At 38.5% G+C, this 27734-nt stretch overlaps 1 protein-coding gene across 5 annotated transcripts; it reads left to right on the forward strand.

Moving 5' to 3' along the window:
- Positions 1 to 7420: 7420 nt before the first annotated feature.
- Positions 7421 to 27623, forward strand: phf21aa (PHD finger protein 21Aa). 5 transcript variants are annotated; one of them, XM_056746914.1, is made up of 17 exons: positions 7421 to 7815; positions 11610 to 11677; positions 12238 to 12327; positions 12483 to 12515; positions 12634 to 12699; positions 16164 to 16319; positions 16406 to 16651; positions 17651 to 17734; positions 19670 to 19915; positions 20202 to 20354; positions 20458 to 20509; positions 20582 to 20661; positions 21123 to 21180; positions 22396 to 22418; positions 23663 to 23738; positions 23929 to 24032; positions 24213 to 27623. In XM_056746914.1, the coding sequence occupies exons 2-17, from the start codon at positions 11648 to 11650 to the stop codon at positions 24825 to 24827; spliced, it is 2112 nt and encodes a 703-aa protein (XP_056602892.1). In that variant the 5' UTR covers positions 7421 to 7815; positions 11610 to 11647; the 3' UTR covers positions 24828 to 27623. The 5 variants fall into 5 exon arrangements, with proteins under 5 accessions (XP_056602892.1, XP_056602868.1, XP_056602877.1 ...); XM_056746890.1 differs by lacking the exon at positions 22396 to 22418 and adding an exon at positions 22490 to 22668; XM_056746899.1 differs by lacking the exons at positions 12634 to 12699; positions 22396 to 22418 and adding an exon at positions 22490 to 22668.
- Positions 27624 to 27734: the final 111 nt, after the last annotated feature.

The raw sequence follows: 27734 nt of genomic DNA on the forward strand, positions 1-27734 counted from the left end.
TATGCAATTCTCATAAATAGAAAATATGGTTTTCTTCAAACAGAGGGACAAACATTGCATCACTTGTTTAAAAATAGATTATCAATCTGTGGGGAAAAAGAACATCCTTCTCTGTTTGGCTGCTTGTGATTTATGCATCTTTGGGCCGGATCGCTGTGTGTGCACAGTGAGTCAGTGTGTTAGTCATCACCACTGAGGTTTTTCAGGGTAAATCATTTTAGAAGGTCTGTATTTCAGACAGGCTCTTTTATCACAGTTTTCCCGTCTGAAAAAAGTATGATTTTGCTTGAAAGCAATTTTAAAAGGTATGAACATTTATATGGCTGTATAAAACAAATGAGAAAATGCAATTAGTTGTGTTTGGGTTGGGCACTACCACTTGTTTTCTTTTTCATCCATTACCACCTATCAAAGTCAATTATGCTGATATTGTCAAAGTAAGCAATGTGCAGAAAAAAAAAGTTTAGGAGAGAAAAATCTTTGTTTTATCAAAATAGACTATTGACAGGCGAGTAGGCTGTCTATATTGTCTGAGGGATTACACTTATAGTATAATTGCACGTGACTACATATACATATTCACGTGCATTTTCATCAGTAAATGTCTCTGAATGTCAATCAAATCACTGATTTATGAAGATCGTGTTATTCTTGTATTTGACCATGTCCACTTGTGACTTGTGTTACAATTGAATGCATTTTTTTTTTAGTATGCACATATGCTGTAATATTACCAGATATACGTCATCCAATATAACAGTGTTTAACATAATATCACTGTCTGATGCAAATGAAAGTATAATAACCGCTTTAATGTTTAGTTCCGCTGCCTGTGTGTTGAGTATGATAATGTGAAATGTAATCATCAGTGGGGTAGAAGCCAGATCAGACTCAAGAGGTCACAGGATACGCTGGGAAGCAATGACCTTTTCACGTGTGGATGTGTGTGTGATCCTGACATTTTCCTATGACGTCTATGAGAACGATGCAGTTTGAAACACACACACACACCAACTGAGGCGAATCTGAAAGGTTCACACTGACCTCATATAAACAACATGGAATATTCTAATGTGACTTTGTTTTTGGAGGGGTGTGATAAATCCCAGAGCCAGAGAGACAGGTGAGTCATTTTACAGACCCGAGGGACTGAAACATTATACAGTATGTTAAACCACAATAAAAAAAAATGTATAAAAGTGTGAGTCTCCATTTGAAAACCAATACAGGTACAGTTTATGTTATACTGAGAGTTTTATGTTCTTATCAAAGTCAATCCTCTCTTCTGTCCAAATTCTCTCCACAGTAGCATGTTTTGTTTCTGACAGACACCTTACATACCCTCTTCATCATCTCTTTTCTCTCTTTTCTCTGTGGTTTACTAGTTATTTCGGTCAAAAGCCAAAATGAGACACTTTAGGCAGAAACCCCAGAAGCAGCCAGCAATAAGAGGGATATTTATATCTATCCATGGGGTCAGCGTGTCTGCCAGTCTGAAAGAAAGAGAGAAAGAGCGAATGAGAGAGAAAGAAGGGTGTGTCTACTCTCAACTCCCACAGTTCTGTTCACCGACAATGCTAACATAAGTTCCTTTGAGGGTGGAGGACGCAGCAGACGGCCGCGCGGTTATGATGTGGTGATGGGGTAATGGCAGATGACTGAGGGGGGGCTGGTACGTGTCGAGAGGATGCTGTGAGAGGGCTGAAACCCCCACTAAAGTTGACCAAGAGCAGTCTACTGCTTTCTTAGCTCTGTCATTTTCCTGAGTGATTCACAAACCATTCTGTCCACCAAACCATATGAATAATCCCTAAAATAATAAATTCAAGGCTCCCTCTTTAATTAAAGCATTGTGTTACGTTCCTCTTTTAGATTGCCTTTTCTTTTAATTTCTCTGTTTACAACTAACTTAAATTAGGTTTCTGCCTGATTTTATTGGACACTGCATGTTAAAGTAAGGTATAATACGTCATATAATGAGTTCCCCATAAAATGCTGCCCTGTGGTACAAACTTTCTCAGTAGTATAAGACCCTAAACAGTCTGATATGAAGTTCTGTGGGAAATCGGTCATAATTTAGCAATATTAAATCAATCACTCAACCATGAGCACAAAAGTATCCTCTACATATGTAATTTCTGTAGAGATGTGCAGATTTGAGTAAAATAAAACAGACTCTCAAGGATTAAGATCTTCATTCATTCAAATTAGAATTACCTCTTTTTCCTACATGCCAAATGGACCACAAAAGAAGTGGCCAGCATCAATGTTATTTACCCAACCACCTGGGTTTGATTATTTGCGTAATGCAAGGTGGAGTCAGACAGTAAAACTTATTCATTACCCCAAATATAATCATCTGTGTTTGGTGTGGGCTCTGGAGATGTTTATTTAAAGTCCGGTCTTGTCTGATCTTTTTTCTTCATCAGTGTCCTGCAAACAAACACAGATGAAGCCACCAGAGTCTGGGCAACATTTAGGTACACATGGAAAGATGACTCGCAATAAAGCTCTCTACAGACATACCCCACAAAGTTGTACCTGACCACTTTGCAATGTTATGAATTAGACTTTCCCTCTTCATTGGTATACTTTTTTATGTGTGTGTTGGTTTGACCTACATTATGGGGACAAATGGCTTAATAAACATACATAATTATATTTTAACTCTGAAAGGAAAGGTCTGGGGATAGAAAATATATTTAGCTTGGTAAAAAACAGGAAAGTTTATGTAATGATATACGGTATAATAACACAAATACTCTATGCAAGAAACCTATGCATTATATTAGCACACACAGATTTATTGCATCGGAGAGAACCCGTCTATCCCAAATGCATCAGAAATGTGTCCCATAGGAGATTCCCTTGCCTTCAGAGAAACGTTATTCTCAATGCGCGCTGTATCTTTCAGAATTCCCTGGAGCACATCAGGTCCTTATATGATTTTATTAAACTAACTCATTTTTTTCTATAACTAAAGCACTGCAAAGATTAAGTGCTTCGAAATACTCCAAAAACACACAGCACAAAGTTCTGAAATAGTTTCTTCATAAGGAACTTTCTTCACAAATTCCTTAGTGTCCCATGTAAAATATTGATTGCTCAGGCAAGAAAGTTAAGTAAGCTTTTACTCTGAAAGCAGCAGACTAGTGCGAGAATATCTGTTCTCGAAAAACTATAAACAGGCACAAAGACATGTGTCACAGTCCTGTCTGTTACCAGCCTGTTCTCCTGCAATTCCTATTGGACTCAATCTCCCATCAACCTCCAATCTCCCTCACCAGTCCTCTTAGTAGATACATAAAGTTGTGTATCATCAGAATACCAAATTTGGAAAGATATTACCTAGTGGGAGAAGATAGATTAGAAACGATAAAGGACCTTGGAGAGCTAACCGAAGAGGGTTGGGAATGGAAACTTTTAAGTTGTATGAACTGTGTACGGTTAGATAGATAAGAAGTGAACCAGGCGAGAGGAATACCAGAGATACCAAAAGTAGATAACCGGTTCAGCAAAATAGAGTGTGAAATGGTATCAAGCAAAACAAGAATAGATAAAAAGCTATCATCATCAGCCGTTTCCAGATCATTAGTTAATCTCACCAAGGCGGCGAGACTTTAGTTTGGGAGTACAAACGTCTGTTTTTCTGTATATGAGTTCCGTTACAGACAAGACCTCCATTAAAATGGATTATGACTCCAAAGGATATTCTCTAGTACCAGCTCTGCCAAGACTGCCATCTTGTGAACAGGTATGTGGAGGACTTCCTGGACATTGGATGATGTCTCCCCTCAGTGTCTGCCACGGTATTCTGGGAGAGACCCTTGGTTGAGTTTATCAGTCCCATTCTGGAAATGAATGGCGCCACTACGCTCACCCAAGCCTTCCGAGCCTCCCGAGCCTTCCGGGTCTCCCGAGCCGTCGGAGCTCCCCAAACTGTTCCCGGTGGCCATCATGGCATCGGTGCTGGCACGCGCCGTGGCTGCGTGGGCATCCCGGGATTTCCCCAAATCATTTTTTGGGGGGGCTCCTATACCCTTGCTGCAGTGAGTTATGAAGTCTGTTTCAAACATTAAGGATGAAATATGAGTTATTAAATTGGAACCCTTAATTCACACAATTGCACTAGAAAATCTCTGGAGAACTGCTGGCATCACTCATTGTTAAGAACATGCCCTGTTCTGGGAGAAATCACATTAGTCCAAACGGAACAAAATACGTTGGCTTAAAAGTTCTGTTGCAGACTGATTTGTGCACTGGCAGTAAGGTTTATGTAAAACAGGTTCCCTTTTCAGCTGTTTGACATAATCATCTCCAGGTTAGCATAGCTCATAACCCTTCGTTCTTGTTTTCCTTTTCTTATTTCTGCTACGTTTTATTGCTTGTCAAGCGGTCATGACAAAATACCGAGATTTCAACTAAAAGGGAAATGGGCATGTGAAAAGGGAAACAAAGAAGCAGGCTGGCAGACAGTGATTACTAGGTATATCAATAGACAGAAACATACGGTATACAAAAAGCCCTGTGGTTCAGAAAATGGGATGAAACCAAGAAGAAGAACGGTTTCTTTTCACGATTCTGGCTGTTTTTGTGAAGAGGGTCAGGGAGTTTAGGTCAATGCGGGAGTGTGTGTGGAGATCAGAGTTAAGGATGTGGTCATCCTGATGAGAGGTTTAAGACTGCAGTGATGCTATATGGTACAGTATGGTAACTTCAGCATTTATGTCAGATCACAGCATTCTCGGTTGCTTCACTTACTCGCTGTCACTCAAACTAACGCCACACACAGACCTCTTACCATTCCAGTGCTTTTGCATTATGACAGCTGAGGCAGATGTATCTGTCTGAGAAAAATATGTTGGATGTTATATCTATACTGTCACATAGCTTGTGGAAATAGAAAACTGCATGAATAAAAATGAATTGCATGGTTAAAAACATATAATAATACCAATATGTGCAAAATACTATGCTTTTGAAAACTTTTGTTCCTCAATTTCTTTATTTTCTGGTGGTTAGTGATGTTTTTTTTTCGACCTGGGGTTAGAAGCTTAATCCACTTATGTGCTAGATGAGATGGAGCCTTTTTCATTTTTGGATCTGTGGTAGTACATTGATGTTTAATGTCTCTACTGGGCGAGATCTGCACCGGTATTGATGTTGTCTTTACGCTTATGCTTTGTTAGAGTACGCTTTGGTACACTGCACATTGGATTTTTTAAAGAACATTCCACAATGGCGTGTTTGTAAACAAGATGCTAGTTACCTTATAATATATTATTTGACCAACATTAAAAGTCTCTGATGTTCTTTATTTTATGTAAACATATCAAAGCTTTCCTGTAGCTCAGTGGTATGAGCATTTCATTAACAACATAAGGTTGTGGATTCGATCCCAGGGCATTGCACATACCTGAGTATAAAATGTATAGGTTAATGCAATGTAAGTCGCTTTGGATAAAACCGTCTGCCAAATACATAAATGTAAATGTAAAGAATATGTATGACTCAATCTCTTCAACTGTAACATTGCTGATAAATGGAGTCTTGATTAGTTCAGTCATTGTATAGTCTTAATCTAGATTTATTAGAGATCGCAACAGCCAGTCACCATCAGCCAGAGAGAGAGCAGCTCAATTAGGTCCAATGACACAAGAGATATAAAGGATGAGTCATTTGGTGACAGCTGATCTCTCACTGTGGCTGAATAAGAAAGGTAGAGAGCAGAAGCTTCACTGAAAAGACAGGTTGCTGTGCGACTGATGCTATAGTTGAGAAGAGAAGAGCTATTTTAGCATGATTTGTATATTCTCAGCTGCTTGTCACGCTGCTTGCCAGATAATATGATTTATGCACTGTAATGTAAGTCGGTTTTGTCTGCCAAAAATGCCTATGTAAATGCAATTAATCAGTGATGTCACAGAGTCAGTATATTCAGACATTTGTATGTGAATCCCAGAAGAGCAAACAACTTTCACTTGACATACTCCAGGGATATTGTGGATTATATAATGTCTATGCTACATAGCCAATATAAACCCATTATGCTTCCAGACCAAGTGTTCTAGGAAAAGCAAAAGAAGAAGAGCCCTGTAATTGAACACATAAAACCCACACATGTGGAAAACAATGACACACTTACATTTATTAGAACCCCGTCATCAGTGCCTTGATTGCTATTATTTCCAGCTTTATTTATTTAAAGTTTCAACCACCAGAAGGATAGTTGAATATCTCATCCATGATCTGATATATAACTTTTAAATGGCCCCGTGTTTGTTGTTTGAAGTGACTGACACCGATGTCACTGCTATGCATTAGGCGTAAAAAAAATGTATGAGAACATGTTGAGGTCTGTACTTGTTCCTCATGCAGAGTGATCATTCAAAGCGTGCAGCGATACAGTGGTGCTGATGACGGAGAGCGTGGACCAGTTTAGGAGGCAAAGGCCTAGAAAAGAAAACGGTGCTGAGATCGCAGGCTCATTCACTTACAAATGCAACATTCTGTCTCCCCCTACCGTTCACTTAACGTTACTGACTTACACATACTTTGTGACGCAGCCGCTACAAAAAGGTTTACCATCAAACAGATAAATAGGGACAACTAATAAAGGCAATAAAGTAAAAAAAGATCCTTCTGTGTACACTAAGTGAACATTTACTAGTTTTACTCATGTTTGCTCGTTTTTGGTCCAAACAGCGGAGATCAAGACAGGGGAAGGGAAAGTAACATGTATTCAGGTGAAACAGATTCATATTTGAGCAGTCTTTATCGTAGTGAATGGGAAAGTGTGTGGCACGTTTCAAGATCTAGAGCCTGAAGCAGCTCACAGATTTCCTCCTCTTATTGTAATGATCTCAGTACACTGGGTTAGTAAATACCAACAGCTACATCTCCTCGTTACCAGTAAAGAGTCTAGTAGAAAACAACTAAAAATGAAATTATTTAAATTAAATAACATTAATATTTAAGACATAATAAATAAGAAAAACCCTAAAAACTGGAATGTTGTATTTCCCTTCAGTAAAAGTGTGAGGACAGCTGCTGCAGATTGTCTAATGTTTGATACGAATAAACAACAGGTTGAACTAATATGTTCAATATTATGATCTAATATGTAGCTAGTAAGTGTTTATTTCGTCATGCCTTCATGTTAAATCCCTATGTTGCACAAATCTTCTCTGTCGTCTTTATATCTGCCCCACGCTGATGCCCAGAGTAACTTCACTCAACATGAGTTTCACTGAGTTTACATCCGGGACTTTTCCCTAGGCAATGGGAGGCGCACTACAACCGTTCCTTAGGCAAAGTGAAATAAATTCGCCGCACCGTTACACAAACTAGTTCTCTTGTTCTAAGTGTAATTTCTCACTCGGCCGTACTTCTTTCAACGCGGTTTGCGACCGTTTAAAATGAATGTCCAAAGTGACAAATAATCCATTGTGTTGGGCGAGTTATTTTGTCAGTTGAAATGCGTGGTTTAGTTGTCCCATTATCTCTCTTCTGCGCGCATTGATATGCCGAGCGCACAAACTGGGGGTGAATGGGATGGAAGAAGAGTTCTTGTTTTGTATGTCAGTTTTTCTGTCTTTTTATACATTTTTGGTTAAAAATCTACCGAACAACGCGAAGATTCCCTTTAAGAGGCCCCCAAAAAACTTTAGGTCGGCAAAAGGATTCGTTTCGTCTGCGGGATAGGATTTTGGTGGTGAAATGCCCGGCTGTTTGTAGATATATATATTTAAATAATTGGCGAGTGTGTAAGTGTATGAAGATCGGTGTTTGACTGCTGGAAGAGTGTGTACAAGGGTAAGTGCACCTCGGTTTTTTTGTTTCAATCTTGATGGTGGGAACTTTTGGGGACGGCGTCTTTAAACTATTCTGGCTTTCTTTATTCGATTGTGTCAGTACTGATTTGAGTGAATGTGAAAGCGCGGAGGCAGTGCAGGGGGGGTTTGTTCGCTTCTCTTTATTCTGGGAGTTGCGGAGAGAGAGTGCTGCTGCAGTAAAAGGAGACATTATAACTTACACCCGTATCACAATAAACCGTCGATTAGCAACTAAACACTTAGCAGACGCCACTTATTTAACAAAACTGCGATAATACGGTTGAAAAAACGCGACTCCAGCGTGTGCCGTAGTTTTCACACCATGCCGTGAAACAGTAATGGGATGCCATTATAAAAGCACTTTGCGCTTAACGCTACATCCTAATTCATACGGGAAAGCGAGACATTTTGAGTAATACACACAATGAGTATGTGTAGCTACGCCTGCTGTCTTCATCTAGACCAGCCCTCGATGTTGAGATACTATTATTGTTAAGAACCGCTAGGGCGACAAGACGTGCGATCATGAAATATTTTTTTCCCTAGTTGATTTTCTCGGCACCACGCCTTGACATGTAACATATCAGCACAAACGCGAGCTCCCCATAATAAAGTACATTGAAATCGGTTCTCTTATGTCGTTAAGAAAAGTTATAGGCCGCGTGCAGTGTGAGTTTAACGTGTAATTCTGTCAGTATATAAAGTGATGGTGCTGTTTCCGGTGTGGATGCTCTGGAACGTTAATGATGATGATGATGATGATGACCTTTCTCAAGCTCGGTCCGCTTGAATGTCTTCTATCTCACTCTCTCTGTGTTATTAAGATTGTCAATGACGGATGTGTACATTTTTAGTACAAGTCCTGTCTTTTGACATTAGTTGTGAATTGCTTGAAAGATTGCCATCAAAATCACACCCTGTTTTTCATCATCTTTGAGCATTAAATTGATGCACGATAAGTTACCGAAGAGTACAGTTTTTTAACAAGGTCGTTTACTCTTCTGGTTTTTTCTTCTGTTTTATGCATGTGTGGCTGTTCTTCCGTTTCAACAGTGTTGACTGTACAGCCATTTTTGTTCTCTTTCTGTTTCTTCCTTCTCTCTCTCTCTCTCTCTCTCTCTCTCTCTCTCTCCTCTCTCTCTACCTGCTATTTCTGAGATGGGTCAACCAGTTCATTGTGTATACGGTGAATGCATATGTGTATAAATGTGTATTCAGACACATGAACTTGGATATGACAGACAGTAAATGTTGATAAGATTTACTCAAAACAATGAATAAGCTAACTACATATTTACACACAAAGTATTGTATGAGTCATTTAAGAGTAAATGCAAAAGCTAAAGCACTGCTTTAAATGGCGATGAATAATTGCATGTTTTTGGACTATACCACTGTAATGTACTGTGTGTAGACTGAATGATGCATATATGTTACACTGACTCCAGAGATGGAGATTTAACCCTTATGCATCAATTAAAAAAACTCACACTTAGGTTGAAAATGGACAAAAATGTCCATGTCCAAACACGGTCATAATATTATATATCCATAATTTTTCACACTTTCAGTGACTTTATTACTTTCACTAGAATCAGTTCTTATAATTACTACCAAACATTCATTTATTTATAGAAGTTTAACCCTTCAAATACCAGTTTGTTTACATGGTGACCCTGTTGTTTTATCATGAAAAAAGTGATTAATTCTAAATATATTGTAAATTTGTACTTTTTTATTTTATTATTACAGTCTTGGATATGTTCATAATGAACAACAACATTATGTTTATTGCATTATTATTTTTGAGCAGTTTCAGATTTTCAAAAAATTCAAAAGGTTCAAAAACCTTTATAAAATGATTATATATCCATTTTTTTCTTCTTTTACTTACTTAATATTTTTAACCAGATCCTTTTCACAGCATAACTACCAGAAATTCATTCATTTTCAGAGTTTTTAACCTTGTTTGCTTACATAATGCCACATCTAGTATGGCTTTATGGTGAAAACTGTACTGAGGGACTTCTAAACTTCTACATCAAAATCAAGCTCACCTCTTATCTCAATTAAAAAAAAACTATTAAAAATAAATAATAGTGCAAACAAGGGATAAAAACATGTTTGAATGAAAAATATTTTTAAATCTCAGTAAGCTACAGTAAACATATACACGCACAAAACAATTCTATACTAACACATAAACACATTTATGGGTGTATCTTTTGTTCGGTTTGTCAGCTGTACTGTACAATATGCTCCATAGACTAAAATGGAGAAAATAGCATAAGCAAAAGTAAACAGTACACATTTGAAAATGTTGAATTTTCTTGAAATTTATAAATTTTTAGTAATTTTGAACCCTTGAGGGTTCAATGAGGACATTTTTGTCCAATTGGACCTGAGTGTAACAATTGTATGTACCTAGTTTAAAAACATTTATCAAAGTAAAATAGAGCGCAATATTAAAATTTCAATTAAAAAACATATGTTTTGCTAAATTTATGATATTTGCATAAATACAGCCAAAACGACAAAGAAAACTAAAGTATAATGGACAAAAATGTTCAAAACGGCGCACAAGGGTTAATAAAAGTTTAGGGGAAGCTTGTCGATCACAGAGACATATTAAAGAAAGAGTCTGTTCACCTGACTTCTGACAGTTCTTCCACCATGTCTTCCACTCCAATTTCACATTTGTTTTTAATGTTGGAACAGTAAATCAATTTAGTTATTAATATATTATATTATTTGTAATATGGAGAATGAAAAGGGTATCATCTATGAACAGTTTTATTTGCGGAATTCAACAAAACCCATTTCTGTTTTTTAAGTTGACGAAATGCAATAAAACAAGGCAAGGTATTCTTATGTGCTTGCTAAAAACGCTACTCTGGGGGTGTGAAAGAAAAACGCTTTGAGTAGAGGCCTTATAAAATACTGTCAGTTATAATTCAGTGCAGACAGAACATACACAGAATGCCTTGTTATCATGTAGTCCTTCTTTTTAATCATTACTAGTATTACTGAATTACTCATATGCCTCATCATGTTCACAAAGCAAACAAGTTTGCGTACAGTGTGCCAGTGTGATCAAGCAGGTGTATGTCTGGTGCTGTCTGTCCTTACTGAATATACAAAAGTTCATGAGTCTAATGTAAGTGTTAAATTCTGTTGTGAAACCCTGCACACAAACTATACTCTAACTCTGGGTGAGCTTAAATGGTTCTCAGTAAATCCCCATACAGATACAGACAGAATGTTGTATTCTGCATTACTGTCCTGAGGCGGATGCATCTATGACTGGTACAGTTAGAGAATGCCACTCTGAAGATGAGTGAGAACCTCTTAGTGTGTGTGGAGTGCCCATCTGCTAGTCTCTGCTTTCATTCTGATGAGAACAGAGCAATGATCTGTATAAAAGACAGAGACGGGTTCTGTGAGACACAAGTACTTACAAAAATAAACAGCTCCAGCTAAAACTGTTTATAGCCAGGTAGAGAGTGAGTGCATTTGCAACAAGTAAAGAATCTTTACTTAAGCAAATAATACATTATTTTTTTTAAGTAATAAAGCTCTAAATAAGAGGTTAAACTCAATAATACCTTTGTAACCTTGTGTAGCTCAAATCATAATTTTTTAAATATCTATAAAGCTAAAATATTCTTGCTTGTGTATTTTGCACTTTATTTTATGATTTAGATTTGTCTTCAGAGCTTTACTATGTAAATGTGCGTGAGAAGTGCATTCTTACCATCTCCTCTTGTCTTCCAGCTCCAACCCCCCCCCCCCCCCCCCGCTCTGCCAGTTGGATGGTGTTCAAGACGGCAGACGCTGGGAAGGTAAAGAATAAACCAATTGTCATAATGGGGGTGAACACATTCTGACACAACAGCGGTGGTCAGCTTTTGTAGTGTTTCATTGGCGAGTTCATGAATTTACACATTTTGTGCTTTATTTCTAACATCAGCAGCCTAGTAACACTAATAAAGAGATTACATTGTAGCAGACCCTGGGAGGCTGTTCACGCCTGGGAGAGAATGAAACAGTTAACTCATACATCAGCATCATTTCCCATGAAAGAAGAATGACAGAGGGAGAACAAGATTGTGTCTGTGCAAATATCGTGTATGCGCAAATATAGAGAAAGAGTGCTGTTCAGTTTGATCTGTGTTGTTCAGGCAGGATTTGATGAGAGTAGTTCTGATTGAATCAGCACACTGAGATATATTCTACTCACACTGAGCAGATTTACACACTCGTACACCCACACTAACAGATCTGTTGTGCTCATTGTGGGACCTCAAAAGCAAGTTTTCTTTTTGTAATAAAACAACGTGTTACAAACCACTCGATCAGTAAATTATTTAAGCACATGCTCTCCTTTAATTTTTTTTTCTAGGCAGCCGTGTTGGGTTTTAGGAAGAAAGGATCGATGATGGAGCTACAAAATTTACAGGAAGCACTTAAAGTGGAAATCCAGATCCATCAGGTACCCCCCTCCCCCAACATACACACACATTCGGTTCTGCCATGTTTGGTGTAATTGTTGTAGCTGCAGTACTGCCATTGTCCTCTAGTACTGCAATCCACCACGTTTCTCATTACACTCATGAAGATCCTAAAACTTTCTCTCTCTTCCTGCAGAAACTCGTAACCCAGATGAAGCAAGATCCACAGGTTTGTCTCCCTGAGAGAATGTTTTTTTGGACTGTTTGATTAGATACGCTCTCATATACTCTGCTTTGTGGCCGCTGGAATAGTGTATCAGGGAGGAGTGTGTGTGTTCTTTGTACAGAATGCTGAGTTGAAGCTGCAGCTCCGTGACCTGCAGGCCAAGATCACAGCCCTGAGTGAGCGGCAGGTGAGAGCTGCTCTCTGAGAGAACACCTGCTGCTGTATCGGTGTTCTCATGGAGCGTACGCCTGTATGTGTGTGTGTGTGTGTGTGTGTGTGTGTGCGTGTGTGTGTGCGCGTGTGTGTGTTGAGTTCAATGGAGTTTTCGTCTGGCAGGGATAGAATTACTTGGGCTGAAAAGTGGTCTGAAAGTTTTTACTTCCTTTTCTTGAGAATGTAAGGCGATCTTGTTATGTTACAAAGGCATTGTATTGTGTTGTTTTGTTCTAAATATTTGTTTTGTGTAGTTCCATTATAATGGGGATTTGTGTGTTGTGGAATTTTGTTGACAAACTTAGTATATTGCCAACACTGTATATAAAGACCCCATGAAATGCAGGTTTCTTTCGTGTTTTGAGGAATTTCATAAATTTGGCTCTGACGTATTGGAAGAGATTCAGACCAAAGTCTGGGTAGTGCACGATGAGTCATCAACAATTTTGTTTATTTTTCTCTGGGAAAATAGCCACATTTTACAATGCATCTATCTGCTAAAAGTAAAGTGCATTAACATGCTGTATAACTAACACAAACCTTTTGTTTTCATGGGGTCTTTAACACACACAAACACAAATCTGTTCTCTCCTCTTTTTTTTTTGTGTAACTGATTATAAATGTGTTGGGATGATTACATGGAGTAAGAGTATGTAGTGTCCTTCACTAGAGTTTACTGTACAGAACCATTGAGTGCTGAGGAGGAGATGAGATAGATAAAATATGTTGTAGACGGCAGGCGAGGACAGCAGAGGAATTTTAATTAGAATCTCAATGCTTTTTAAAGTAACACAACAAATCAGCTGGCATCAACAGGAGAAACACTCACACCTGATATCATCTCTTTTTTGCAAAGAAATAGGAATAAGAGAAACACAAGTATAGCAATCCTTGTTCAGCAGGCCCAATAGTGAAAAAGACATGGTGATAATGTCAAAGCTTCCACGTACATAAATGAAGGTGCAGCCTGCAGCACTATTTAATAAAGTGTGCTCTCTTCCTCGCTCACGCACCCCCAGAATCTGTTGAGCAGTGTCTGGTAAAATTCACTCTGATCTAGTGTGTGTATAACGGATGGTGGAGGAAGCTTGTTAAAGCTGTACACAGTGAGAGGACTGTACTGGATTCATATTCATTTATGTAAGTGTCACTCTGTCCTCACTGGTTACAGAATCAACACATACACAGCTAAACACGAATAAGACACATTTGTAGTTGGTGAGTTAGTTTTAGAATCATATTGTGTAAAACCAGGCACTTCTTAGTCAGGCACTTGATATCTCCCTCATTTATTTTGTCGTCTTATGGAATCATGTTGCAACTTGATTGTGTGTGTACTCATGCATATGTGTGTGAGTGAGCAATTAAAGGAACAGTTAACCCAAAAATGAAAATTCTGTCGCCATTGACTACCATAGTAATGAAATTTCTTCTTCTGAAAACCATTGTAATTTTCCTACTATGGTAGTCAATGGTGTCCAAGAACTGTTTGGTTACAAACATTCTTCCGGATATCTTACTCCGTGTTCATAAGAACTAAGAAATGTCTTCAGATTTGGAACAACTCAAGGTAGAGTAAATGTTGACAGAATCTTCATTTTTGGCTGAACTGTTCCTTTAAGTTCTTTGATGCCAAACTGTAACACCAATAGTGAATCGCTTTAATAGATTGCACTGAGAATGAGAAGACCAATCATGTCAAGCGTTTAGAAGCAGATTTTGGTTTCTAAATAGAGCATCACATTTGCTGTAACAATAATGGTGAATAAAAACAGAGCGGTTTCGAAGCTGCATGTTTTGTTTCCTGGTAATTCATCTATAAAGTGATTTATTTTTAGCCAGATTGTTGAGTGCAGACATTTTACATTCTTCCACATTTGCTTGAAAGTGTTTATTTCCGTTTCATTCATTATTTAGGGTGATTGTTATTTTTTTGCCACTACAGCATGCCTGTTTTGAATGTTTTTCATGTTTTGAGTGCATTATTCAAATTATCTGCTGCTCATTATGTGGGAAAGGATTCTGAATAAACAAGATATGATGGTACTATACATTTCAATCATTAAAGGAGAATTGTGTAATTTCTGCAACACTAGCTTTGCAGAATTGAGCTTATTACAGGGTCATACCCCAGATTCATTTTAAATAAGAAAGTCGACATATTAGGGAGCTCAGAAAAACAGAGCAGAGTTTTGAAAGATTTTAGCATCTTAAAGAAAGGCACCATAGGTCCTTCTGCACTTTACGCTGCTGGGATATGAGAACGCATTTTAACACTTAAAATAAATGTCATTAAAAACCAAAACATACGTTCAGAACTGCAGTTTATTTGCAATGACTTTTTATAACAAGTGTCAAAAAGTATTTATACACACATATTTATTAAGTACATATACTGTATGTACATCTATATTTACATATATACACACACACATACACACTTTTGTGCCTTTGGGGACCTCAATTTTGGTCTCCACAGTGATGCGGGTCCCCATGAGTTGGTGTGTATTCAGGTTTAGGTCCCCACTTACATATAAAAACCACGGTCCACACACACACACATATATTCATTTTCTGCAAATAGATTGATTTTATTTGCCATTTGGGAGATCTATTGTTAGTTGTTTACAGAATAAAACAAAACTGATCATTTTACCTTAAAACATACCTGTAAATAATAAATTCTGAAAACTGAAAATGCATGTATACATATACACACATGTAGGTATGTTCATGTATGCATACATATATGGGTTACACTTCAGTATAGGGGGCAACTCTCACTATTAACTAGTTGTTATTAGCATATCTATTATTGTCATATTGCCTGTTTATTAGTTCTTATAAAGCACATATTTTGCACGACCATACCCTACATCCCTAATCCTACCCAATACCTTAACCTAACAACTACTTTACTAGCTATTAATAAGGAACAAGTAAGTATATTATTGGGAGAAAATGAGTTAATGGTTTGTTAATAGCGAGAATTGCCCCATATACTGAAGTGTGACCCATATATGTATATATACATCTTATCTTAATAGCTGCATGATCAGAAGAAGCACACCTGGCAACATTCTTTTTCCCTGTCCACTGGACATGGTTCACAGTCAGCAGTGATGCTAATGCAAATAGAATATGATTAAATATTTCTGTTATGTTTCCATAATTCTGTTTCTTAAAACACTTAAGATGTTATTCAAGGCAAATACTGCTGGGATTCTGCCCGAGACGGAGCGAGACAAAGAGAGAGTGATGTTTAGCTGTAGGGACTCCATGTTCCCACTTGCTGTCAAATGGGCCAAAAACCAACAAACTCTTATCAACAGCAGGCAGAAAGAGAGGGCTTAAGCGAGAGAGACTTCATTTCAGGTACAAGAGACAGAAGAAGAAAAATGAACAGGCGCTTGTTCTTGTTCTCTTTTAATCCCTCAGAAAAAGGTGGTGGAGCAGTTAAGGAGAGATCTTTTGGTGAAACAGGACGATGTGAAGCTCCAGACACAGATGCTACAAGCAGACGGCCAAACGTCTACCCTGCTCATCACACAGACACAGACGTCCCTGCCTGCTGCCAGCCTCACCACTACACAGGTACCCACAGCTTACCCACATGTTATGTTTAGAAAGCTAACCAATGCTAGCTTAACCAAAAAAAACATGTGTTTGTGACCCTGCAGAACTCTGTGGCCCCTGTCATTGCTTCAAAAACTCTACCTCTGGTTCTGAGAGCTGCCACAACCACCTCACCTATCATTATGACACCAGCACCCACCATCACCGTTGTTACAACCCTAGGCAACACTCTCCTGGCAAGCAATCCTAGCACAGATTCTCTAAATTCCCCAGTAAACTTCCAACCGACCCTCCAAACAACCCATCAGGGAGCAGAGCCAATGCGAGTCATGCCTAATAGCACCATCGTTGTAAGTTTTACTTTAAGCTGTTTTGACTTTACAAGTTTTGTTGACTCATTTTGTCTGGCCAGCTGCATGTGAGGTGGTAGCCAATATTATTGCTGCGTCCCAATTGGCCTACTTACGCTATAGGCGAAAAGTATGTACTGTTTTTGTTTTTGTTATGGAAAAGTATATACATTTTACTGTGTAGCAAAACAGTATGTACGCACTGGGACATACTAACAGGAAACGGAAGTGGCCGTTGTTGCCAAAACAGTATTGGGCCATTAACTGTCACACACGTCAAAATACAGTTCTTATTTCCATTTAAGTATTTATTTACTTATTGTTTCATATGTAATGTTAACTATTGTTTTATTTATTATTTAGTGACGCATCAGTTATTTAATTTGATTAACGCAGTGGAGCGTCACTAAACTCCGCCTACTCGCGGTGAGTTGTGGGTAATATTAGCCATTAGAGTGTGCATCATTCTGCACTTTAAATTTCTACCGGAAGTAGTAGATCATCCAGGAATCTTTGTAATACTCTTTTCAACATACTATGATTTGAACTATTTAGGACGGACAGTATGCGAATTGGGACGCAGCATGTCTTTGGGTTTGAACATCAGTCACACTTTATTTCGTTTTTTGACATTTTCTAATGACTAATGGTCCACAAATAATATTAAAAATGTGAAAATTTGCAGTTGTCACCATTTGACACTTTGAGCTTTGAAGTGTATTTATTTAAATTCAGTAAGTTTTAACAACTTTTTTGTGTCATGAATTCTCAGACCAGAAGCCTTTGTGCATGTCTCCCGTGTTTGTATGCGTATGAAAGGAAGTGAATGGAACACAAACATCAAGTGTGATCGTCCTCTTAATTTCAACCCAATAGCACAGGGTTTCTTTAAACAAATAGATAATCTGCCTGTATTTATGGCACAGTATGAATGGTATGAGAAGTTGATTAAGGTAAGAGTATCTCTGTGTCTCAAATAAATGGGCGGTCTTGTCACAGGTTCAAGCTGTCTCTCAGCCAATCAAAGTTCCTCAGTTTGTCCCACCTACCAGACAGACAACACGGCCAGCCACTTTGCTGCAGGTTTGTTTCAATAGAAACCCTTCACACCCTAATGCCTGGCTGGACTAGTATAAAGCCCTCACTAAGTGTTTTAGTGTGCGTCTTTGTATCTTGGGTGTGTTGCAGGTGTTGCGCAGTGTTTCTTGGACCACATTGTTTTTTTGTTGCTTTGGATTTATTTCTGTCTGCTTGTACAGTGGTGATGTTTGCACTCTTGCTTCGGCTCATGCTCTTGATCCTAAACTGATCCCTAACCCTCATCGATCTATGACAGTATTTTGTGATGTTGCATTTTTGGTGGTGTATTGTGGGCATGAATAATCCTATTTTTGATTTAAATAGTAATGATCTGTATAATTTGATTAGATTTAGTTTTCTTTTTTAAATGGAACTTTCAAACTAAAAAAAAATTATTCATGACTGAATAATGTGTAATTGGAGAGCAAAAAGCTTCACATTATGTAACACTTGAGTTAAAAATAAAATTCCTTAAAATAAAATGTACACTCACTGCTAATACAGTCTGGATAAGCTGCTTGAAAATATTCAGTATACACACATCTGTGAAAGCACATTAATTTAAATACATATGGCACGTTACTTGCCAGTGGCAACCATAAATAACTCCAGTGTTAAAAAATACCCCCTAAGGCTATATTGTTCCTCATCTTGAATTGTTGTCCATGTCTTGCTCTGTATTTTTTTACAATACTCCATGTTGCTTTGTTTCTCGACTCCCACGTGTACATAATTTAAAGCAGTTGGTTGAGCAAAATGTCTTACAGTCGGGGCAGTTCTGTGCTATGTTAACATACTCCAATAAATTAGCAGTGAAGTACATGTACAGTATAGGGTTGAAAGTATATGTGGCATTGTTTCCTACACCGTTGTGCTGCTACTAAATCTAAAGAGCTTGTCAATCGACGTCACGCCGTGTTAAATGTTCCATCATGTTGGGAGGTAGGCTGCTATTGCGTTCAATGGAGTGTTTTGTTTTATTAAGTAATATAACTATGGTAGGTTGGTCTTGCTGTATTAAAAACTACAATACCATTACGCGGAGTCTTTCTGGAAAAGGCCCTGGTAGTTTCACTTTCGATGTCTCCATGTATCAAACAAAAGAAGTAAAGGTACATATCAAAACAATAATAAAAGCGAAGAATGAGCCTCCCAAGATGGCGGAGCAGCCGGTGGAACTGCAACATAAAATGCAGGGCATGACGTCGACTTCACATTCTCTGGAGCTTGCTGTCGGAATTGAATTTTCATTGAAGTGGACCAGAGAAAAGTTGAAATAAGATAGGGATTTTCTTTTTACTTGAGGAGTCTAAATGTCAAAAGGGTGTTTTTACATCATGTCCTAACCAGCATGATTCCACAGACAATCAATTTGTCTGTCCACACTGAACGTGAAAATGAGGTACTCGCGACTCCATCAATCACAAACTACAGCCAGCCCGGACATTGCGTAGACAAGCTTTTTCTGTTTATTTGCTCGCTCACATTTGCAATGCACTGCTTAAGAGTGCAAAACTAAGAGCTCATAACCTATTTTTTAATACAGTGTGATTTTAATGGGTTTCCTTGTGAGGGATTTGATATAAAATTTCATTTGACATCTGAAAAACAGATAACTCCGTTTCTAAATGTTCAATAATCATGTTTTTTTATTGTGCATTCCAATTAATATCAGTCAAACTGCAGTTGGGTTATGTTAATTAAATAGTCATACAATTTAAAAATACATAACGAACACAATAAAACATAATAATAATAAATAAATAAAAATTTATATTTAAAAAAACTGAGTTTCTGTTTTAAATAAACTCTTTGTTTAATGTTTATCACTACTCTTAACCGTATATCACTGAGCATCATTCTTAACTGCCTCAGTCAACCTTATTTTTCTCTGGTCATTCCACAAAAAATTATCTTTTTCATTCTGTGTGTGAACAGGTCAGGCCAAAACCTCCAGCATCTTTATCTTCAGCTGCTGGTCAGGTCTCTGTGCAGACCTTACAGTCGCCGGTATTACTGAGCACTGCCCTTCCCTCCTCTGGACACGTTCAGCAGATGCGTATACTCAATGGCCTACCCTGCCACAACAACACAGGCATCCTGATCTGTCCTTCTACACACACGCAACAACCTACCCAGACAAACACACAGCAGTTACACAACAGCCCAAGCTCTGACAACACGGTGAGGGAAATTTACTTTGTTACATTTATGGTATCCAGAAACATTCATCAGAACATTCAAAATCAAGGCAGAAACATCAAATTAGCAATATAATAATGTCATAAATATTGCTTTTTTAGCTGAATCAAAATGTTTATTAACTAACAAGTATTAACTTTACTAACATTAAAACAAAAACTTTAATATTACTGTTGGCTTTTACTATTTCCCATATTCATTGAGTGATCTCTTCCTCCCCCTTGCGCCCTTTGTAGATAATAACACACATTAACTGTTTGTCTTTCAGATACCCGTAGTTGAATATGCGACAGAGCCAAAGACTTCATTGCTCATCTCTACAGACACACCTACACACACTTTACCTCCGCCGTCCGTTGATGCACCATCAGCACCTGCACCCACAACCACAACTTCCACCAAACATCAGGACAACCCTCTGGTATAATGATACAGTCATACGTGATGTTTTTGTATGAAGATGATGATTATAGTCATGTTCATTTTAGTGATTACTGAGATAATGACATGCTATCATTCTGCAGAAACTGGCCTTCATGCTGTCTCTAGGACTGGTCACGCGGGACTATTTAGAAGGTCAGTAAAATGAAATGTGTTAATGCGTGTGTGTGTGTATGTGTAATGACCTTTCTCGCTTTGTCTTTATAGAGATTCAGAGCAGGCGTCAGGAGCGTAAGAGACGAACAACTGCAAATCCAATATATAGCGGAGCCACGTTTGAACCAGAGGTGACAGACGTTCAAACATCACACAGGAATGAAACAGCCATTAAAAAAATTGAGAGCCCTCTCCAAACGAAACTAAAATATGAAACTATGCATTTATTTGCATGAAATCTAAGCAGGACAAACTTGTCAGAATAAAAAATATTCAGTGTTTTCAGATCTTGAATATGACTAAGTTCATGTTTTTACATACATTTTAAGATCATTTCGAAAATGAATATATGATGGAAGAAGTCAGAGTCTTTTACATTTCTGTAGGATGACTTTGTCATTCCTGAGGTTTGTTTCTGTAGAAATTCAATCGAGACTGGACTGTGGAATTGACACAATACATGCAAAAATGCTGATATAAGGAAAACCTGGAGTGGTCCCTCAATTTTGGATATTACATGACTGTATAATACAGACACCTGACATTGGAGATGTTTGTTGGGATTTACCATGCTTATGTGTGTGTGTTTCAGCGGAAGAAGAACTCAATGTCATATCTGAGTTCCATAAATCAGTCCAGCCGAAAAATAGGTGAGTTCAACCAATCCTGCCATTCCAAATGCCTGTTTTAGGTATGTAGCACATGTATTCGACTATTTAGTGGTGTTTACTAGAGCTGTATAATTTCTAATCCTATCTGTGTGATGACAAAGGAAACCGAAAGAGTTGCTTAGCAACCACATAGCAACGCCCTGACGACCATCCACTTTTTCATGGATATACACTGCTTACATTTTCTTCGTTAACTATAAAAATGCTGTTTTGAATTTCATTTTGAAAACTCAGTGGACACTTCTTAAATTTTTTCTAAGAAGATTTGACTCAAATTCAGGAACACCAGCCAGTCTTTATTCTCTGCTTTAAGCTCTGTCTCCTCCAGCAGCCTCTTTTAACACCTCTGGTCCTCAACGGATCCACTCTGCTTTACTGCCATCAGTCAGTCTCTGTCTATCTCACACAAGCACACATTCAGCAGTAATGACTGTTTGATTATGTAATGTGCTCGCGGGCGATTTGCTGGGGAGTGGGCCTGAGATGTGTGTGTGCGTGTCTTAGAAAAAAAGAAATGACCCTGCAGTGTGTTAAGTGGGATAATGAGTGTCTTCAGGCTGCTGTAAAGTGTATACATTAGTAAAATCGTCAGACTGTATGTTCTCAGCCTACTGTAAAGATTCGCAATTAGCTTAGTTCTGCATGTTTTAAATGCACAAGCATACTTGCTCATTTGTGTACCTTTTGTGCTTTTATTGGACAGAGCACACAGTCATTATTCTCTTAGAATATAAAAACAACAGTATAGTGAAAGTTTAGTGAATTCACTTTTTATAGCTTTTGCAGTATAGCAATACAGTTGATGACAGTAGAAATCTGTACTTTTTCTGTTAATGCCCAATACACAAATAAATTTGTTTATGATAGACATCCACTTAAAAAGGCTTAGCTTAACATTTGACAGCAGCCATGTATCTGTAGATGAAAATAACATCAAATAAGCATCTTGATGCCCGGATAAGCTTGTTTAATCTTCGCCCTCTAATCCTTCTTTGTTATTGGCATTTCTTATCCCCATCTGTCTAAATGTACTGCCGGCTGCCTTTATCAGCTGATCTCAGGCCAGCTTTTTCAGAATGTGTTGTTACCCAGCATGCAATGCTTCCTTTGTAATCTAACGTTGCTCTCTCCCTCCCGAACAACCACCCACCCCCACACCCACCCTTCGAACCCTTCTTCTTCCTGCTACCCTAGCCAATGAGGACAGCTTGTCAGAGGTATGCCACACCAATGTTTTGTCTCCTTTTTCCTTTTCTGTTTTGTTTGTCCTTTGTTTCATTTCACTCAGGTCGCCCTTCTAAAAACTGCAGTGTTGTGGAGTGGGGGCCCCTTCCCCCAACCACCAGCAGCCATCATTCAGCCTTCACAGACCTACAGCGGCCCACCAGGGGCAGCCCATTCTCCCCTGCCCTTTCACTCACCCTTCCATCACATTCACCCTCACTCAGCCCCATCTCAGCAGGGGATGTAAGTAGCTGTGATAGTACACTACAGTTACTGAGACACAGTTTTGGCTCTGTCCCAAATGCCGCCCTGGGCCCTTGTGGTCCTGAGGTTTGATGATGCAATGCCCCATAGAATGTTTAGTAGTAGTATGCTGTGGAGCACACATCAGTCTGAGCTTAGGGAAAGTGAGCAGAGCTGCCACAAAGGAGGCGTTTGTGAGCACTATTATTTACCCTTAATATAAAATGGGACAGCCAAGGTCTTGTGGACTTTATGGGTAAACGTACACATCGAATTCAAATGCATGTAAGGTGCGCCATGTGGGACAGGGCCTTACACTTCCCATCCTAATGCTCACTATGCTTACCAATGACATCTAGTGGTAGTGGAGGTGAATTTTGAGTCTCAAAGATGTGAGGACCATTTATTGTTTCTTTTGTCATTTGCATCATCTTTTCATTGATACAAAATTATATTACAAATCAAACATTCTAGAATTGTATTTGGGTTTATTAGGGAGCTCTTACAGTTATATTTATATTAGCACAGTGTTCATATAAATGAGGCTCAATTGTAAGTCACTTTGGATAAAAGCATCTCCTAAATAAATGCAGATGTTTTTTTAAAGAGCAAAACCTGATCTCTCTGATAGAAATGAAGTGCAGCTGTTGTAGGCAGATATGACGCATGTCCCCATGTAGATCTGCCCTAAATGCAGAATCCAGGTAAATTCCCGTGAGGCCAAGATTCTGGTCCTTAGGTCCTTTAAAGTAGGGAAATATTGATGCAGTTCTTCAGAAAACACAACTCACAAATACTCAACAGCGTAAAACACTGGCAATCTGCATTAAGACTTCTTGGTAAGTGTAGGCAGTCTCATTTTTTCCCAGTTCATTCTGTTTCACTTCTGTACATTCATTTTCCACATTCATTTTGTGCGTTTGTGTTTAAATTGGAATGAAGACTATGCATATTGGTGTATTTCTGTATTATACAGTGCTCATGTTTCCTTCAGATACTGCAAAAGGAAGATGCTATTGAGTGGCCAGGGACACTTGCTATTGTCCATTCCTACATCTCTTATAAAGCAGGTGAGTCCATACAATACAAATCAGGTCTCCATACAGCTGATGACTAGAATTGTAAACCTACAATGACATAAGAGAGATGTGGGACGAAGATATGATGCCTAGAGATCTTTAGTTAGGAGTGCTGCAGAATAACATTTGCTTGTTATGAGTGTCTTATATAAGATTTACATGTACACGTGTTTGCTCGTAGCAAAAGAAGGAGAGAAAGATCGTCTGGTGAGGTGGAGCACAGAGCTCCGGCAGGAGAGAGAGACACTAGAGCACAGAGCAGGACAGCTCAACAACTCCCTAACGGTGAGAGAAGGGTTGTGTTTTTATTACATTAGAAGTCTAGAGATCAACCTGCTCCTGTAAACCGATGAGTCATGCTGTTACTAAATGCCACTGAAATTCCCTATAAGATCCATTACATGTTATCCCTTGACTATATAAAAATGAGTGTGTGAGTCAGCATTGTGTCCTCTCTCTGCACAGAGTTGTATGGATAGCAAAAACAGCGTATTAACCAAGCAGAGAGAGATGGAGACCTCTCTGGAGAAAATTAGAGGGCTGGTGCGTCTGATCAGAGGGATCCAGTTGTGCCCCCTCTCTTACCCAGAGTTCATCTCTTCTGTGGGCGTGGCTAATGGAGACATGTACCACAACGGGGCTTCCAAACCCAGCAGCTCCAACGCAGTCACCACAGACACAAACAATAACACAAATAACACAACAAGCTCATCTGAAGCTACGGTGATGATTAGCACACACACAAGTGCGAGCGATACGCTGAACCAAATCGCCACAAATAACAACACGGTGAAGACTGATACTTCAAACACAAAGAGCATCACAAGCAGTAAGGGAACCGAAGACAGCACACAAATAAAAAGTGTGGCCAGAATCAAAGGTGAACCCACGAACAGCACAGCCTTCAGCAATAACAGCAGCAACCAGGAGGTTCCTATAACCAACGGAACAGTGTCGGCAGGTGAGGAAAATATCAAAAAACATAAAAACAACAACAACAACAGTGACCTCAGCGTCATCCCACAAGCACTCCTCGGCCCAGTCGTACCCCTTACAGAAGTGACTGAGGGAGTTAAATAACATCAGAAACCGCACCACATTTGGGGCGTAAAGTGTGCCAGTTAACAGTATTGTTGTGTGTTTTTGTCTCATCTCTTGTACCTATGAGGGAAAGAAAATCCATAGTGCCATTTACTACATGCAGGAAGGAGGTTCCTAAAGTACCAGCAATGTGTATGCTTGCACACACTGAAAAGATTTCTTCAAAGAATAATGATATAGAAAATAACTGAAAAGAGTAATAAAATTTAAAGTTATCACACCATTGTGTGCCTGATAAAGTTGCCATAGCACCTCTGAGTGGAAAAGCTTCGGAAGAGTTGGGTGAAGGTCTCGTTCCTCTATCCCTCTGGCAGATGAGACGTGCAGCTTCATATCAGGTCCTGTAGCTCTGATCTAAGAAATAAGATGTGAAGTGTTGAGGAGTCCAGTGTCTGTTTTGTTTGTGAAACGCAGCCGAGGTGCAGTTTTTTGTCTATGTTTTGAGTTACCGTGTTGGTTTCTAAAGCTCCAGGGCAGAACATGGAGCACAAAATATGTTGTCACATATACAGGTCTTCCAGACGTTCTGCTGGAGATTTCGCTATTATCATTTGCGTCATAGTGTTTTTAAAAACTGAAACATTTCTGTAAATATGTTTTGCTACTTTTACAAATATTTTTTGTCTTTGAATATTCTTTAGTTCTGTTCTGCCAAATAATTGATACCACAGGGAACTTTTATTTTATTGTATTCTGAACATTAAATAGATATTTATAAGTAGTAGAGTAGTATTTGTAGTGTCAGTCCTGAATTGTCTGTGAGGTTAATTCTGACCATGCCTTATCTACTGAACAGATGTGATTAATGAGAGCGCAGTTCTATCTCAGTCACTCATTGTTTTGAACAGAAGGGAATGATTTGAGATGCACTGATCTCTCATCTCTCTCGCTCCATGGAAACGTCATATCCACACCCCAGATGATTTTCTACCAGAGTGTAGCAGGGGTCTCATGCCTTGTCCGATAACTTTGATACCTTAAAGCTATAAACATTTAAGGAATCTTTTTTGGCGGATACACATGCAGTCAAAAGTGTCCCATAAAACCAGTGTGCCAGAAACGTTAAGGGCTTCTGTTCTGTGTCATTTCAAAAACAGTGTGACTGTACTGGGTGGTCATCGTTTTGTAAACCTGTCCGAAAGCACAACAGAGCAGGTGTAAGTTACATGCCTAGTGCCACCTTAGTCTTCTAGGGGCTGTTATCAAAGTGTGTTTTATTACTTTAATCGTATCAGAGCTGTTGGTGCCCCGTGGACTGCTGTATATTTCAGATAGTGCACGTGATCAACACACCAGACCGGATCGAACATATGGCCACCTGAGATAAAGTTCTGGCACTGTTGGTTAAACCCTGAATCGTGTGCCAAGATGACACTTCCATAGTGTTTAAGAAAGCACAAGGCGTAATCCAGAAACACAGTGGTTTCAAACACACAGGGGATGCATTGCTGTTGATAATAGACAGAAAAATCTACAGTGTTTATATCTTAATTTCAGGTTTGTGTGTTTTAGGTGCTGAACAAACACGTCTGGACTGCAGTAGCCTCTGTGTATTGGTTGCCTTAAGTTCTATAGAATATGTTAGGCTGTTCCATTGTAGTGTTGTCAGTGTGATAGTCAGTTGTCAGCACAATGAGTGAGATTTTTCCCTTTCGTGAAACAGAACCTTGTTTATCATCCAGTGTCTGATCATTCTGGATGTGGATGTTACTGAGCTGCCTAGAGTGAATCTAACCTCTACACATAAGAAGTTTTAAGTGCTTACATCTAATGAAAATACACAACGTGAATTGCTGGTATATTTTTAATTCGGTTATTTTATTCCAGTGTGATTATCTTGCTGTCTGCCACTCTTCTTACATCACATTTGAGCTTTCGAATACTTTTTTTAAAGATACAATATTTGAACAAAATCACACACATATACATAACACATATTAGTTAATGAAAAGTAATACTAAAGCATATTTTATCACACTTGCAAAAATTCCAAAGCGACAACCAGAGAAACATGTCAGGTTTCTTAGTGCAGTTTAAGAAAAGGAAAAGGGTCTCCCTTACGTAAAAGCTCATCAGATGTGACATTTGCAAATGTCATCTTCCGTTTCCCTAGAGCCAAGAATCCTGGCCAGGTGTGGCTAATAGGACTGACAGTGGTTCTGTGACAGATGTTCTCTGATGGGATAGAGAGGAATCCACTGTGTTCACGTGACTTGCACATTAGAATTGGGCATGGTGTGTGGAACCTGATTTCTTCAGATGTTAATGTTTACTGAGAGCTCAGGCGTTTCTTCATGTTATCAAGATATTTAAGCATAATAATGCTTATGGTGATTCACGGTTTTACACCTCATGCTGTTACCTCATTCAGGTTGATGAAACCTTTAAGTAAAATCAAGGTTTAGATTATTGCAACAGAAAATATTAATGCTTAATCTAAGGTCCTAAAGTATAAATGAAAAACACAATTTACATTAATTTGATGTATAAAAAGTGTCTAGATTCTTTCAGAATAGTTTTTAAAAAGGATGTGTATTGGTCTTTTGTTTTGTTTACTTTTTAACAGTTTCATATGTTTTGTTTGTTAATCTTGTGTGTTGCCTGATGTCTGTTTACCTTTTCTCATAGAATTCAAGTCCAATTGTAAGTTATTTGAATATATAGCTTCACAATTGTTTTGTGTTGAGGAGGCTGGATGTTACTGGAGCGTTTGATCAATTTGTATTTATTTATTTTTTATCATTTTTGCTAAATAAAACTGTAAATTCAATAGTTTCTTTTTAGTTTCATTTATGGGTTTCTATGCGCATGATTGACTAACATGGATATAAACTAGATGTACAAGAAGATACGATTAGTAGGCATGCACCAATATGTACATTTTGG

This window comes from Triplophysa dalaica, chromosome 1, assembly GCF_015846415.1.
Source record: "Triplophysa dalaica isolate WHDGS20190420 chromosome 1, ASM1584641v1, whole genome shotgun sequence".
NCBI classification, from domain to species: Eukaryota; Metazoa; Chordata; class Actinopteri; order Cypriniformes; family Nemacheilidae; genus Triplophysa; species Triplophysa dalaica.